This window comes from Typopeltis vanoorti, chromosome 2, assembly GCF_054136105.1.
Source record: "Typopeltis vanoorti isolate ZY-2024b chromosome 2, IOZ_Tvanoo_1.0, whole genome shotgun sequence".
Lineage (NCBI taxonomy): Eukaryota > Metazoa > Arthropoda > Arachnida > Uropygi > Thelyphonidae > Typopeltis > Typopeltis vanoorti.
The window spans coordinates 74,871,480-74,888,774 of NC_143550.1; the positions used below are offsets into that span (position 1 = coordinate 74,871,480).

At 37.6% G+C, this 17,295-nt stretch overlaps 1 protein-coding gene across 3 annotated transcripts in view; it reads right to left on the reverse strand.

The window, feature by feature from the left end:
- Positions 1 to 13,410, reverse strand: part of mRpL42 (mitochondrial ribosomal protein L42) — a 76,779-nt gene extending 63,369 nt beyond the window's left edge. For 2 of the 3 annotated variants that reach the window (XM_090406084.1, XM_090406066.1), the window contains exon 1: positions 13,283 to 13,410. In XM_090406084.1, the coding sequence (XP_090262210.1) occupies positions 13,283 to 13,379 (97 nt within the window). In that variant the 5' untranslated portion in view covers positions 13,380 to 13,410. Of the gene's footprint in view, positions 1 to 13,178 lie in introns of all 3 variants that reach the window. The other variant, XM_090406075.1, reaches the window with a different exon arrangement.
- Positions 13,411 to 17,295: the final 3,885 nt, after the last annotated feature.

Genomic DNA, 17,295 nt, shown 5'->3' on the forward strand with positions numbered 1-17,295 from the left:
AGGTGAATGGGCAAACATATTTGTTGAGTCCTGATTATACCCATTTCAAATTATGACAGTGTAATGAACATTCTATAAATGTTCTAAATTACTTCAAGATGTTCTCCCACAGAATATTTATGTTAAGAAACAAGCATGCAGATTAAATTGGTTATATTTAACAGTTAAATTAGTATATTATCAGTCATTCCAGCAAGTGACTGGTTTGTTTTCTGTTTTGCAGAAGGAATAGCTCAATTTACTGGAGACAAATCTTGTCATCCTCAGCTGAAACCAGTTTACTCAGGTTCATTGAAGTTATTAGCCTCCATATACAAGTAGCCCAGTTGTGAAGTAACTTTACTTGCAAACTTTGCTTACATTTGGATAATGAAGTAAACAAGAATATAATTTCTTGGCATTTCTAATTTAATTTATAACGAAATGAAAAAAACTTTCTACAAAAAGATTAACAGTAAATAAAAGAGACTATACTGAAGAGGTCAGTGACTTTTGACATAGCACCATCATACAAGATGCCACCTTTGCAACAACTGCATTTGGAAATTTTTTGCACTGCTAAAGTAAATGATGTTAATTTGAAGTGGAAATACTTAGAAGAAACAACAACACAATCGTGACCTGGTAGGCTACATAAAATCAGAGCACAACTGCTGAGTGCTAAAGTCAATGGTGAAAAAAAAAAATAACATATCCTCAGTTGAAATACCAGCTGCTAAGTTCAGAAATGCCTCTGCCAGCAACACAACTGCTTGTCGGGAACTGAAAAGCATGGATCATGCCTGTGCAACTGCACAAAAGCCTAAAATCAGCAAGGGAAATGCCTAGCATCAGGTGAAAGTGGTGTTAAAATTGTTGACATTGGACTCTGTCAACAGTGGAACAATGGAAATGCATTCTCTGAAGCAATGAATTAACCTTCCCCATCCAGCAGTCAAGTCTAGGTTTGGTACGTGCTAGGAGAATGTTACCTGCCCATACGTGTTGTACCAACTTTGAAGTTTTGCGAAGGATGCATCATGGTCTGTGGGGCTGCTTTTCATAATTCAGGCTGGTTCCCCTAGTTCCACTGGCAGGGAAACTTAATGTTGCAGCCAATAATGACATGCTAGGCAATTCTATGGTTCCAACTTTATGGCAAAACACTTCGGTGAAGGCCCTTTCCTGTATCAACATGACAACGTCCCTGTCCATAAATCAGGTTTCCAGGAATGGTTTGATTAGATGGGTGTTAAACTTCACTGGCCTGCACAGATCCCTTATCTCAACCCCATCAATATCTGTGGGATGAATTGGAATGTTGATTCAAAGCCAGGCCAAATCACCCAACATCAACAACTGGCCTCATGAATGCTCTTCTGGAACATTCGTGAAGTCAAATGATGTTTCCAAAACTCAGTGAAAAGCCTTATAAAAGAATGAAGGCTGCTATAGCAACAACTCCATATTAATGCCTTTCATATTAGTGATAGTTGGGATGAGAAGGCATCCAGATATTTCTCATCAGATAGTGTAAATGTTCAAATTTTCAGAGGATTCAACAATGGCACACTCTTACAAGAGACTGGTGAAAAGATAATTCTGCTACCTAAAAAGTTGGAGGTTTACAATGAACATGCAGAACATCTGTTGGAAGTTGAGGAAAGAACTCCAAATGAAGACTACAGAGTTAGAATCAAGAAAACTACAGAAGAAGCGAACAAACAGCAAAACCAAGAAGGGGAAGCCAAGCCCAAAAAAAATTGGCAGAAGCATTGGCCTCTGTTAAAAAGGCAGTTCAGTTATTTGAGGAAATATAGAGCTATGGCATGCTACAGAGAATTTTATGCAAAAAAAAAAAAAAAAGAACAGACCAAGTTGAATTTGATTGTAATATGGGATAAATACTGAATTAATCAAATATACAGGCCCAAACCTCAAAATTTGTTTCCTTAAAACTAATAAATAAAATATGGAATGGTGAACCACCACCACCAAAAGACTGGCAAAAGGCAATAGTTATTCCTATACACAAGAAGGGTGATATTAATAATTCTGAAAATTACAGAGGAATTAGTCTCCTAAACTATGGATATAAAATCTATACAAAATTCTGAAAAATAGACTGTCCCAATTCTATAAAGATAAGATAGGAGAAAAGCAGAATGAATTCAGGAGAGGCTGCTCTTGTATAGATGGATATTTTATTTTAAAATTTTTACTGGAAAAGCATAAAGAATACAATGTGGAAACCCATATTGCTTTTATTGATTATTCTAAAGGTATCTGACAGAGTTAACTGCAATAAACTTTTTGAGATATTAATAAATGATAGTTCACCTAATTAAAGCGATCCAAGATACATATACAGACAACATGATTGCAGTAAAAGTTAATAGAAGAATCTCTGACTGGGAACCTATAAATATGGGAGAAAGGCAAGGCTGTGGCCTATAACACATTCTCTTCACAATCTATATGAATTCTATAGTAAGACATTGAAGACTCATTGTACATGATTATATCCCAATTAACAAAAACACTAATATAGATACAATACTGTTTGCAGATGATCAGGCTATACTTGCAACCTCTGAAACTGATCTCAATACTCTATCCATCATCTCAATTTAATAGTAAAAAAAATTAATATGGAAATTTCAAAACAGAAGACAAAGGTACTTGCTTTCAAAGGAGGAGAACCAATAAGAAGTAAAATCTGTTTAGACAATAATTATTGAACAAGTCAACTCTTTCAAATATTTCTTGGATATTACCTAACCTACAGAGAAGAAAAAGACACAGAAATGAAAATTACAAATTTCAATAGAGCTTTAAATATTCTAAATGAAGTTTTTAAATCCTGGAAGGTACAAAAACATACTCAGATCAGGGCTAATAAAACACTGGAAAGACCAGTGCTGACTTATGGAAGTGAGGCATGGATGATTAGAAAAGGAGATGAGAGAAGAATAACTGCAGCAGAAATGAGATTTATCAGGAGAACCACAGGATACACCTTGTTAGATCATAAAAGAAATAAAGAAATCATGGAAGAAATGAATGAACAAAAAATGATAGAATATTTTTTGTCAATCTGTCTTCATACTCAATGTTCCTCATCATCAAATTCCTGTCATGTACCCTCAAAGGGTGTACAGGATATGATAGTACTACATGAAAAATTTACATCATTACTAACTTCCTATCTACAATTTTCCTCCAAATCAGTCTGTTACTTGTCAAGACTCCAACATTACCAGATCTTATATTTCTATCGTCTAAGAAACTTTGTACAGTATCAATTAACTTATATCTTGGTCTTCCTGTCGGTCGTTTTAGTGCCAACCTGGCAGAGAACACTTGATTTGCTAATCTTTCCTCGCCCATTCTATTTAACTGACAATACCACCTAAGATTAGCTCTGCTAACGCATTCCTGGATGCTGACAATGTCAAGTACTTTCCTAATATTCTCGTTTTTAATATGATATTGCCATCGATGCCATCTGTTCATGCCTCTAATCTTTCTCAAGACTATCATATCTGCAGTCTCTAGTCTTTGGTCAAGTGTTTTACTTCTGACCCAGCTCTCAAATCCATAAGTTAAAACTGGTTTGAACACTATTCTAGTAGCAAGGCTTACACGTTGATCAGACATAACTGGTGATTAGTTTACGGAATTAACAACACATATAAAGTATATTAATTAAAGGTAACTTTAATGAATAACTTCTATATTTCGGCAACGTCACATTGCCATCTTCAGGAACATAAAGATATGGTATGTGCACGCAGGCACTAACACAAAGGAAACGAGGAAGAAAGCAAGAAACTAATATTGTTCGTAAAGTCCTAATGGTGCCCTCTGGCGGGCTAATTTGATAGTCTTGGCAGGTGGGCTGAAGTTCTCATAATGTAAGTCTCCCAAATTTGGGGTAGTTTCATGCACCCAAATTTGTTGAGGTTAGGAACGTTTTTTAGAGCTGCTGAAGATTCTTTGAACAATCTTTCGTATTTAAACTTGCTGCGATTAATTATTTTTGTTTTCTTCCAACGAATTTTATGGTGGGTATCCAAGGCATGGTCTGCAAGCCCAGAGTGGCTGTACTGGTGAAACCGGATGTAGTCTTTGTATTCTGAAATCCTGATATTTGTTGTTCTGCCTGTTTGGCCAAAGTAGGACAATTTGCAGCTGCAAGGGACCTGGTATACACCAGGTAGGTCTAGGGGAAGTAGTTGGTCTTTGGTAGAACGGATAAGGGATGCCAACTTTTTATATGGTCTGTAACAGGAAGTAAGGTCATATTTTTTGAGGATATTGGTTATTTTCTCAGAGGTGCCCTGGATGTAGGGGATGGTGATAGACTTGGTGTAATCTTTATTGTGGAGGTGGGGAAGGGGGTTGTTGTTTACTGGTTTTAGTATTTTTTGGATTTTTTTGGGGTTATAGCCATTGGCTAAGAAAGTGTTGAGGATGTGGTTTAGTTCCATAGACAGGGCCTTGTCATCTGAGCAGATTCATTTTGCCCTGTTATATAGTGTTTTTATAACCCCATATTGTTGTGAGATGGGGGGGACTGCTGGTGAATGTACCAGTATGGGTGGGTTTTCTGTGAACAGAGAAAACCAAAGATCCATCAAGCTGGCAGGTGATTAAAGTGTCTAGGAAGGGGAGGGTGTTGTTTTACCCTTTTTCTAAGGTGAACTGGACTCTGGGGTGTTGGTTGTTTAAGTGTGTTAGGAAGGAGTGGAGTGTGTCTGAGCCATGTGGCCAAATAGCAAACACATCATCCACATAACGAAACCAAATAGTGGGTTTTTGTGGGGCGGAGTTTAAGGCTTTCTCTTCAAATGTCTCCATAAAGAAATTGGCCAAGGGTGGGGAAAGCGGTGAACCCATGGCTGTCCCCTCTATCTGTTTGTAGAACTTTCCTTGCCAAACGAAATAGCCTGAGTTCATTGTGAACTGAAATAGGGCTGAGATATCAGGAGGAAACTTGGCTTGGATGAGCTCTAGGGTTTCTTTGGGTGGGACATTAGTGAATAGGGAGGAGACATCAAAACTGACCATTATGTCAGTGTGTTGGAGTGTGAGGTTTTCTATACTGGCTTTAAAGTGGGCTGAGTTTTTTTATGTGTGATGGTGTGTTGCCAGTGTAGCGTGCGAGCGTTTTGGCTAAATGTTTGGCTAATTTATATGTGGGGGAATCAATGCCATCTACTATGGGATGCAATGGAACATTTTGTTTATGTATTTTTGGGAGTCCATATAATCGGGGGGGTCTAGAGTTATAAGGTTTAAGTTTGTTGGTGACTTCCACAGGCCAAGAAGTGACTTTCTTAAGGAGTCTGTGGAGAGTTCTAATCTGAGAGCTGGTCGGATTATATTCAATGGGAGGCAAGTCGTACGGTCTAGTACTAAAGCAGTTAGCTTACCTTTGTAGTCTTTTTGATTGAGCACCACAGTGGCATTTCCCTTATCTGCCGTGGTGATTACAATTTTTTTGTTGTTTTTCAATTCTTGCAGGGCAGCATATTCGTTTTTGGATAAGTTGGTTTTTGGAGGTTTGGCTTTAGTGAGAACACCGACTACATCCAGTCTAACGTTGTTGGTGATATGGTTAGGCAGGTTGCGAATCCCACGTTCTATCTGGATCATGATTTCTTCGGCAGGTATTCTTTTAGGAGCCAGGGCGAAATTGTGACCACATGAAAGTGCGGTGAGTGCTTCAGGCTTTAAAACTGCCGACGAGAGGTTGACTACAGTGTTGAGTGGTGGCTGTGGTAAGGAGGTAGAATTCTTTGTCAGGTTTTCGTATTTTTTCAAGTGCTGACTTTGTATTTTTTCGAATTGTTTTTTTGCCGATGCGCACGAGACGTCACAAAGTATCGACCAAATATATTAATTAAAGGTAACTTTAATGAATAACTACTATATTTTGGCAACGTCACATTGCCATCTTCAGGAACATAAAGATATGGTATGTGCATACTAAAACCTTATAACTCTAGACCCCCCCCCGATTATATGGACTCCCAAAAATACATAAACAAAATGTTCCATTGCATCCCATAGTAGATGGCATTGATTCCCCCACATATAAATTAGCCAAACATTTAGCCAAAACGCTCACACACTATACTGGCAACACACCATCACACACAAAAAACTCAGCCTACTTTAAAGCCAGTATAGAAAACCTCACACTCCAACACACTAACATAATGGTCAGTTTTGACGTCTCCTCCCTATTCACTAATGTCCCACTCAAAGAAACCCTAGAGCTCATCCAAGCCAAGTTTCCTCCCGATATCTCAGCCCTATTTCAGTTCACAATGAACTCAGGCTATTTCGTTTGGCAAGGAAAGTTCTACAAACAGATAGAGGGGACAGCCATGGGTTCACCGCTTTCCCCACCCTTGGCCAATTTCTTTATGGAGACATTTGAAGAGAAAGCCTTAAACTCCGCCCCACAAAAACCCACTATTTGGCTTCATTATGTGGATGATGTGTTTGCTATTTGGCCACATGGCTCAGACACACTCCACTCCTTCCTAACACACTTAAACAACCAACACCCTAGAGTCCAGTTCACCTTAGAAAAAGAGGAAAACAACACCCTCCCCTTCCTAGACACTTTAATCACCCGCCAGCTTGATGGATCTTTGGTTTTCTCTGTTCACAGAAAACCCACCCATACTGGTACATTCACCAGCAGTCCCCCCCATCTCACAACAATATGGGGTTATAAAAACACTATATAACAGGGCAAAATGAATCTGCTTAGATGACAAGGCCCTAACTACTGAACTAAACCACATCCCCAACACTTTCTTAGCCAATGGCTATAACCCCAAAAAAATCCAAAAAATACTAAAACCAGTAAACCACAACCCCCCTCCCCCACCTCCACAATAAAGATTACACCAAGTCTATCACCATCCCCTATATCCAGGGCACCTCTGAGAAAATAACCAATATCCTCAAAAAATATGACCTTACTTCCTGTTACAGACCATATAAAAAGTTGGCATCCCTTATCCGTTCTACCAAAGACCAACTACTTCCCCTAGACCTACCTGGTGTATACCAGGTCCCTTGCAGCTCCAAATTGTCCTACTTTGGCCAAACAGGCAGAACAACAAATATCAGGATTTCAGAACACAAAGACTACATCCGGTTTCACCAGTACAGCCACTCTGGGCTGGCAGACCATGCCTTAGATACCCACCATAAAATTCGTTGGAAGAAAACAAAAATAATTCATCGCAGCAAGTTTAAATACGAAAGATTGTTCAAAGAATCTTCAGCAGCTCTAAAAAACGTTCCTAACCTCAACAAATTTGGGTGCATGAAACTACCCCAAATTTGGGAGACTTACATTATGAGAACTTCAGCCCAACTGCCAAGACTACCAAATTAGCCCGCCAGAGGGCACCATTAGGACTTTAGGAACAATATTAGTTTCTTGCTTTCTTCCTCATTTCCTTTGTGCTAGTGCCTGCGTGCACATACCATATCTTTATGTTCCTGAAGATGGCAATGTGACGTTGCCGAAATATAGAAGTTATTCATTAAAGTTACCTTTAATTAATATACTTTATATGTGTTGTTAATTCCGTAAACTAATCACCAGTTATGGTTTGAACACTGTCTTGTATACAGCTAATTTAGTGTTCTGACTAATTTCTCTCTTATTCCATATCAATTTATTCAATTGACTTCCTACCATACCAGCTTTGTTGATTCTGTTGTCTATTTCCATATTTAATTCACCATCTTCACTAAAAATCGTGCCTAAGTAGCTGAAATGTTTTACGTGTTCCACAGGTTCCCCGTTCACAATCAAGTTGACATTTTCAACGATTCTGACTATTTTCATTGTCTTTTTATTGCTGACCTTCATACTATATCTATAACAACAGTTATTCAATCTAGTCAGAGAATCTTGCAGACTTGTAGCAGATTTATTTAGAAGTATAACATCGTCCGCATAAAGCAAAGAGCTGACATTAACATCTCCAATTTTGATATCATGTACTTCCTTCAATTCTAACAGCAGACTTACAACTCAAATAAAGACTAAGTATTGCTTGATATAATGCTCCATTGACACCATATAACTATAGCGTATTGAATAGCTTCTCTCTTGGCAACTTGTCATATGCCTTTTCCAGATTGACAAAACTTATATATAGATCTTTGTTATATTCCCATGCTTTCTCAACTATTTGTTGTAAAGTGAAGATCTGATCTTCAGAGCCTCTATTTGGCCTGAATCCAGCTTGTTCTTCAAACTTCCCTTTCACAATCCTTATCAACTGTTTCTCAAGTATAATTGCATATATCTTACCAGGAACACTCAGTAGGGAAATACCTCTGTAATTCTCACATTCAGTTCTATTTCCCCTTTTATATATGGGTACTATGAAAGCTCTACTCCAATCATCGGGAATTTGTCCCTCTGTCAAGGCTTTCTGAACTATGCAGTGCAGCCACTGTAAGACTTTTATAACACCATACTTTAGCATTTCTGGTCGAATATCATCTACTCCTGCTGGCTTTCCACATTTCAAGCCTTTGATGGCTTTTTCTACTTCAAGTATGGATATGCTAGCCTGGTTGGCTGAGTGTTTAGCGTATCTGCACTCCACCCAAAAGGCTGCGGGTTCGAATCCTGCCGTGGGCATAGGTGTATGTGATTGTCTGTGAAAGCACTACTAGTCGTAGTCAGCGGTACATGGTGTTGGAGTTAGATGATGAAGGTTTGTGGAGTAGTGAGCCAAAGAGTTGTAGAGTTGATGCACTCCCTTGAAGAGTCTTTGAACTCCATGGAGGTGTGATATAATAATAATGTATTGCTGACTGTATGCCAGTTGAGTGTTTTTTTTTTTAACACTGTGCTATCAGTGCTTGTTTCATTTAGCAATTTTTCGAAGTAATTACTCCATACTTATTTCTTGCCAAAGTCCTCCCATGACTTTTGTATAGCTAGTTTTATACAGTGTTTAGCTTTCTTACATTTGTCTCTGTATTCTCTAAGAGCACAAGCTGACTTATTTGCCAGGAAATTTTGATATGCTTTCTTCTTTTCCTTCACTGCCTCTTTAACATACCGGTCCACTACAGAGTTCTGATTTTTCTATCCTTGCAGACAATCAGTGTTTTCTTCAAGGCTTGCCACTGAATCTCCAAGGTTTGATTGCTGTTCTCAAACTCTTTCATTTTTTCTTCAATAATCTTTGTGTATTTTAGTCTACAGTTCACATCTGAGAGCTGCTCAACTTTTACTTGCTTTAAAACTTTCTTACATGTTATTCTTTTCAATATGAAATTCAATTTTATCCTGCTCAAGACTAAATAGTGATCACTTCCAATTTCAAATCCTCTGTACACTCTGGTGTCCTGCATCAGAGAGAAAACATCACTATCGACAATAACATAGTCAATGAGACTTTTCTTATTCCTTGCCTCTTCTCTCCATGTGAATTTGTGCACATTTTTATGTTGGAACATTGTGTTAGTAATAACCAGTCCATGTCCTGAGCAGAATCCAACAGATAAATGCTATTATATTAGCTTTGCTCTTTTCTCCAAATTTTCCCAAAATATTTTTGTATGTCTCACAATCATTTCCTACTCTACTATTTAGATCCCCAACAAGGACCAACTTTTCCTTTTTCATTGTGTCAGTTGCTTTTTCTAAAGCCTCAAAAAATTCCTCCACTTCTACCTTAAGTAGAACCTTCTATGGGACCACAGGCACAAATAAGTCTCATTGTCCAGTTCTCCATTCTGATATTTGCCCACATCACTCTGATCACCTGCCATTCAAGAAGATTAGCCTCGTATTTAGTGTTGAATACAATGGCTACTCCTTTTCCTTGACTGTTATTGCCTGAACATAACATTTTGTATTTATTGCTCAGAAAGATCTCACCAGTTTTTGTCTTTTTTGTTTTAGTCACCTCTATTATGTTTATCTGGTACTTATCTAATCCCTCAGCTAGCTCCATTTCTTTGCATTCAGGCTTCTTATGTTGATAGTACCGATCTTGAACTCTGGTAATGTTGAGTTGGGGTGTGTTTTCAGATTTGTTCCAGTAACTGACTTTTCACTGTTCACCCTGGTTCCCTGGCAAAACAATGGGGCCCTTGTTTAACCGGGCGATGCCCCAGCCGGCATGACATTTTGTCATATTGTACCATCATTTTGTATTTTGGTTTAACCAATAGGAATACAATTTGGTGAGCTAAATCCCAAATTGCCAGCCCATCCTCGTTCGTTCAGTATCCAGGTAGATACCCAACAGGGTGCACCACGAAAAAGTGAGGATTGGACATTAGGTCAGAAGCCCTGGTCGGTTCTCCGCATTCCTTGAAAAGCTATGTGGAGGTCTCCTCTCAGTTATATAGCTTTGACCCTTACATTCCAGAGATCACCTTAGTCAATCATCTCTGAACCTTTTCTAATACATCTTCATCTTTCTGAAAACCAGGTGACCAAATCTGTGCACAATAATCCATATGTGGCCTGATTAAAGCCTTATAATAAGGAACCATAACATCCTTACTTCTATAAGTCAGTGCCCTCTGCATTATTCCCATTATCCACTGTGTTGTCCTCACAATTTTAGAAACATGTACCCTCAATTTTTGATCCTTGGCTCCAGATCTCTCATCTCCTCTACCACTTCCAAGTTATTTCCACCAATTGTGTACTCTACATCGCATCTCTGCTTCCAAATTTCAAAACCTTACACTTTGCAACACTGAATTGACATCCCCACTCATTTATCCATTCAGTCAGTGTATTCAAGTCCTCTTGTAAAGTTACAGCATCTGCTCTACTCCTGACAGCTCTCTCCAACTTTGCATAAATCTGCAAACAACTGCATATCACTATTCAGGCCTCTCCAAATATCATTTTCATACAAATTAAACAGCAATGAACCCAAAACAGATCCTTAGGAGCTCTTCTGGGATATCGCTCCTCCATAGACAACTCGCTGATACCTATCAGACAGCCGATCTCCAATCCAGCGAACTAATCTACTGTTTGGTCCCATCTGTTCCAATTTAATTACCAGCTTGTCATGTGGCAATTTATCAAATGGCTTTGCAAAATCTAAATATACCACTGTGTATGTAACACTCATATTCAACACATTTGTCATTTTATTATGAAAATAAGCAGATTGCTAAAGCACGATCTTCCTTTGGTAAATCCATGCTGGCCGGCAAAGAATATTTCTCTGTTGTCAACCCAATTCTGAATCTTGGTCTTAACTAACTTCTCTAATACCTTAACCACAACTCCAGACACACAGACTGATCTATAATTCAAAGCCTTACTCTTATCACTTCCCTTATGAATTGGAGCAATTTTACCCTATTTCTGCTCCTTTGGAACTTGACCCAGTGAAGGACTCATGTTGAAAAGATACATAAAAGCTGTTGTTAACTCTCTGGAACATTCCCTGAAAACACATGGTGAAATAGCATCAAGTCCTATCCTACAGCCTTATTTACATCAAGTCTATTCAATTCCTCATATGCCTCCTGTTCAAATTAAACATATTTGATCGTTTGAAAGTTAAGCATAAAAAAATTATTGTTTAATACTGACCATATACAAATATTTTAACATTCTTTGCTTACCAGTTTCGCTAGCAAACTGTCTAGCTTTTTCAAGGTATTGACAGAAAAGTATAAAAAATACTAGAAAATGCAAATTGAAAGGAACATTAAAAAAGTTGTAAACACTCTAGTAGCTAAGGTTGCACGTTGCTGACAGAGAAGACACGTGAACAGATTTTTATGTTTATACTTCCTGTTCACTTACTAACAGTTCCTCCTCCTGCTTTCAAATTCTGCATGATGTCACATTCATAAGAATAAAATACCTTTATAAATTGCTCATTAAATATCTCAACTATATCCTCTGAAGCATTCCCTCAAAACACATGGTGAAATAGCATCAAGTCCCATAGCCTTATTTACATCAAGTCTATTCAATTCCTCATATACCTCCTGTTCACTTAATAACAGTTCCTCCTCCTGCTTTCAAGTTCTGCATGATGTCACATTCATAAGAATGAAATACCTTTATAAATTGCTCATTAAATATCTCAACTATATCCTCCACAGCCGTTATCATTCCTCCATTTTCACCAATCAATCCCATCCTATCATAATCATTCTTTCTTCTACTGGCCACATATCAAAAAAATTCCTTAGGATTTTTTTTTTTTTTTTGGCCGCTTTAGCTAACTGCTGTTCACACTACACTTTTGCTACCCTTATCAAATGAGTCACCTTCCTCGCCTGTTTTTTGTACTTATAACTGGTTGTTATAACTACTCATCTATTACCAGAGGTATTACAGATTAATGTCAGGGAGGTTTTGAACAGAATGGATGAAGATAGGAAGAGAACAAGAGGTCACCCCTGGAAGCTGTATAATGAGAATGTGAGCAAGGGAGTGGGGAGCAGTTTTTTTGTATGGAGAGTAGTGACTAATTGGAATGCATTCCCTGATAAACTGGCGCAGTATGATAAACTGTGTATATATAACAGTAGACCTTCCACAATGAGTCTTTGACTCCATGGAGGTTTTTTTATAATAATAATAGACTATATCCACAACTATAGATGGAAATGGAAACAGCACATTGAAAGAATGGACAGTAGTAGAATTATTATTATAACAGTATCTCCATGGAGTCAAAAGACTCATCACAATCACCAAACAAATCCTTGAATACAAACCTGTGGGGAAGAGATCAGTTGGAAGACAATATAAAAGATGGAATGAGATTGTAACAAGCCCCGAAGCCTAATACAAGATAAGATGATGATGCAGATTTTTAAAGAACACTCCTGCTGTCACCTCATTCCTTGATGATGAACATCTTCTACAAGTTATGTATCTCGTTAAAGATCCTCAAAAAGCTTTATTATCTAGCCGCCCCTACATCTGATATATTGTTCAATTAATAAAGCATCGGCTTTGAAGAATTATTCTTGCTTCCTGTGTTTCCATGTGAACATTTTAATGGTAGGTAACGTTTCATTATTTTTTACACTACAAATGTTAAAATTAATTTAAATATAACGAAAACAGCACTACAAATGTCAGAATTCAGGCTTGTTAATAGTTAACATATCTCATGATTCATATTATAGTGACTTACGATTTAATCGTTGCTACGGAACTCCGTCATAGGTCATGAACTCACTGTACATATATCTCGCAAAATAATACAAAAAACAGTTGCGGATAGTGTTTCTTACTTACCTACCATATTTACACTTAAAACTGTGGACAACTGTGGTAATCGAGTACTACAACGAGAACCAATCTTCGCAACATGCATTACTAAAGCCGCCATCATAATACATGTACTACACGTGTATTGTGTTATATAGCAAATAATCAAAAACATCTCGGCACAACATATAATTATAATAATAATAACAATAATAATAATAATCATAATATGAAAATAAACGAGAGAAAGAGACAAGCCACTATATTGACGTTAACAAAAAAGAGTTTATATTTATTGATTATAAATCCTGTTATTCTCATACACTATCCTAACAGAAGTCAAAGAAATCTAAATGTTGTGGCTTATAATGCTGAGATCACAGGTTCTCTCGAAAGTCTTTTCGATTTCGTATGCCGAATTCAGTGATATTATTATTATTATTATTATTATTATTATTATTATTATTATTATTATTATTATTACGGGTGACTCCAAGGAATCCTTAGACTCATCGAAGGAGGCCCTAAACATCACGCCCATCACAACTATTCGACATTCACACAGTATCTATCATACTTTGCCTTGAACTCATTCACCATCATAGCACCCACTCATTCACCACTCTAAAAGTAAAAAATTTAGCTCTAACACCCTTACTAACCACACTCTTGCCCAGCTTCCATGGATGTCCCCCTAGTCCTCCCACCACCACCAGTCCTGTTCTCAAAAATATCCTCTGAATTAATCCTATAGAAACCCCCCCCTTCAGCAATTTGAATGTTTCAATCATATCTCCCATTACTGCCTATCAACCAATTTCTGTAACCAACAAATCTTCAACCTGTTTTCATAAGGTTCATTCCATAGACCTGTTATCATCTTAGTCACTTGCCTCTAGATCCCCTCAACCTCCTCTCCATTAAGAAGAAACCAAGAAACCTAGGTAACCAAATCTGGGCACAGTAGTCGAGATGGGGTCTTATCAAGACTCTATACAGAGGAACAATAAATTGCTTATCTCTGCTCGTCAAAGTATTCTTCAAAAACCAAGTGAGTTGATGAGCTGATTTAGCTACTTTTGCAATGTGCCCCCTAAACTTCATCTCCCTATCCACCAAACACTCCCAAGTCCCTGGCCTCATCAATCTCATGGAGTACAGTTCCACCAATGTGGTATACCGTTGCTAATCTTTTCACCCCAAAATGCATAACCTTACATTTTATCACATTAAATTGACATCCGTTCCCCTTAGCCCAGAACGCCAATCTATCCAAGTCATCCTGCAAGATTTTGACACCTTCTGCATTCACTATCGCTATCGCCCTACCCAACTTTGTATCATCAGCGAACAAATGAACTGTTCCACTTAGATCCTTCCCTATATCGTTAATGAATAGATTAAACAGCAGTGGTCCAAGAACAGAACCCTGCAGCACACCACTAGTCAAAGGCCGTCTTTTGGACTCTACTACTAATTAAACTACTCTCTAGTATCTCTCCATCAACCACCCTCCTATCCATCTCACCAACCCTATATCCATTCCCATATTTTGCAGTTTACGGATTAGAATTGCATGTGGTATCCTGTCAAAGGCCTTAGCCAACTCCAGGAGTATCACTGTAAACCCATTACCCATATCCAGTTCAGCTGTCGCTGTGTTATAAAACCTGAGCAAAGTTAATGAGGAATGATCTACCCTTCACAAAACGTGCTATTCCCCATACAGTATCTCATTTCAGCTAACGCCTTTTTTATTCCCGTATACAGGGAGTAGGCGAGGCCATTTAGCCCTATCTAACTTTTGGAGACTGAGTGGGCAGTTCAATCTCCACTGGTACCATTCAGAGACAGATGGCCCAAGGCTATCACTAATTAAGCGGTACTCAGTGAAGAGAGACGGCTCAAATGTGCCGCCATCTCGTGTTCCCTAACCCAAACACAATATATTTAATGTCTGAAATAATGTGGGTTCTACGGTCGATTTTCTTGAGTTTACAGGACGAAAAACCCGAGTTTCCGGGAGGAAAAACCTGCTTGCCCGTGCCAGAGATCGACTAACTCGGGAACCTGTCGAAAAAAGGCTTAGAAAAATTTCCTCTAGTCGCCGACTAGACTCGAAACCAAGTCTTCCTTCGTGCGGCCAAGCGCCGTTGTTGGCAAACGCCACATCCACTGAGCTACACAGGCTCCAAGTATCTCATTTTACAGTATCAAATCAGTAATAAAAAGAAAGAACTATGAAGGTAAGCAGGGACCATGGAAAAATCAATGTTCTCAGTAAAGAACCTTTGGATAAGTAAAATATTACAGTTTTTTAGCACAATTTTTAATGAAGTAAATTTTTAAATCTATAATAGAATAAACAAATCAGGTAGGAACTAGAGCTAGTAGAGTAAATGTGTATGGAATAAAAGATATTATTCAAAACCATAAACTTGCTGTATACAAAACAGTAATCAAACTAGTTTAACTTATTATTATTATAATGATACAGCCATCCATGGAGTCAGAGCCCTCATTGCAGGAGATCCATTGTTCACATGATAGCTATTTTTCCCACAGTACTTATCATACCCCTCCTTAACACATTGGGAAGTGTTTCGCACATTTATTGTACCCATGGGACTTCTCATTACCATTTGTGTGTTGCTTCTATACTGGGCAGTCAGGCTCACTGACACAAAGATTATACAGCATGTTAGTTGCAACTCTTTTGGTAGAATTTTACTTCAAGTAAGCATTTGTGATCTGTCTTAATGACATCAAAAATTTCAGATCAAATGAACAGACACTTATTTCATCTAATTGAAAATTTGTGAAATGTTAGGGCAATTGTTCTTAGTTAGATAACTGTGTTTGGTAGTACAACAAGTGGTTTTGCTTGAGTCTATGCAGCATAGTTTCTGTGGGAGGGGACGTGTTTCATTAGGTAGTGCCATTTTTATTCCAGTTGTCTCTAATTGCACTATTTGTTGACAAATATATTACACAGACTGCAAATGTGCCTTATTCAGTGATACAATAAAACTACTTATTTTTCTTGCATCTGTTGTATAGTGGCTGTTGGGAGGACATGTTGTTCAACTATATAGGAATAGCTTTTTCCAGTATTCGGACAGTATACACATAGCGAGTAAAAATGTATTTATTCCTAACTGCAAATGAATCCTTCTATATTCTATAAGAAAAATGCATCTGTTGAAACTAACAATCTAGAAACATATGTGAGAAATCCACATGTCCCCGTGATGAGTTTCCTGAACTGCCGTTATTAAGGAAAAAAAATGCATCTGATGAAGTTTGAATTTTCAAAGATGTAGTGAATAATTCAGATGATGATTTCAATCAGGTATTATATTAACAGAGCAGTTCCTCATCTGATGAGGAAGTTATTTCACAAAGTAAGGTTTCTGAATTTTTATTTTCAAACAAATGGTATCCTGTGAGTAACGAGACAGTACTGATTCAGGAGTACAGTAGAAACGATGAGCGACTTTTACCACTTGATGTGGAGAATCCATGTGCAGTGTACTCTGCATTTCTAAATGATGATCTAATGGAATATATGGTAATAGAAACTAACAGATATGCAGATCTGTGTTTATCTACAACTCAGGGTTGTAAAACTCAGGTAGAAAAGTAAATTCCAAGAATTAAACTTATTAAGAACAAAATTATTTATGTATAAATATATATATATATTATACTACTATATAAAAAAAGACTGATCATTAGCAAATAAAATAATTATCAGAAAATAAAGTGAAATACATTAAACAAGAAAGAAATACACATAACAGCACAATGCATTGTAAATGATGATTTGCTCCTCCATCAACCCAAAAGTATTCCTGCTACCATTTATTCATAAGTGTTTTTTTTTTAATTATGCCCATCATAAATGCAGATATGAAAGTCTAGAGCAGGGGTGTCCAAACGTTTAACTTCCCTGGGCCACATTGGAAGAAGACGTGTTGTTTTGTGCCACAACAAAAATACACTAACACTAACGATAGCTGATGAGCAAAAAAACGTAG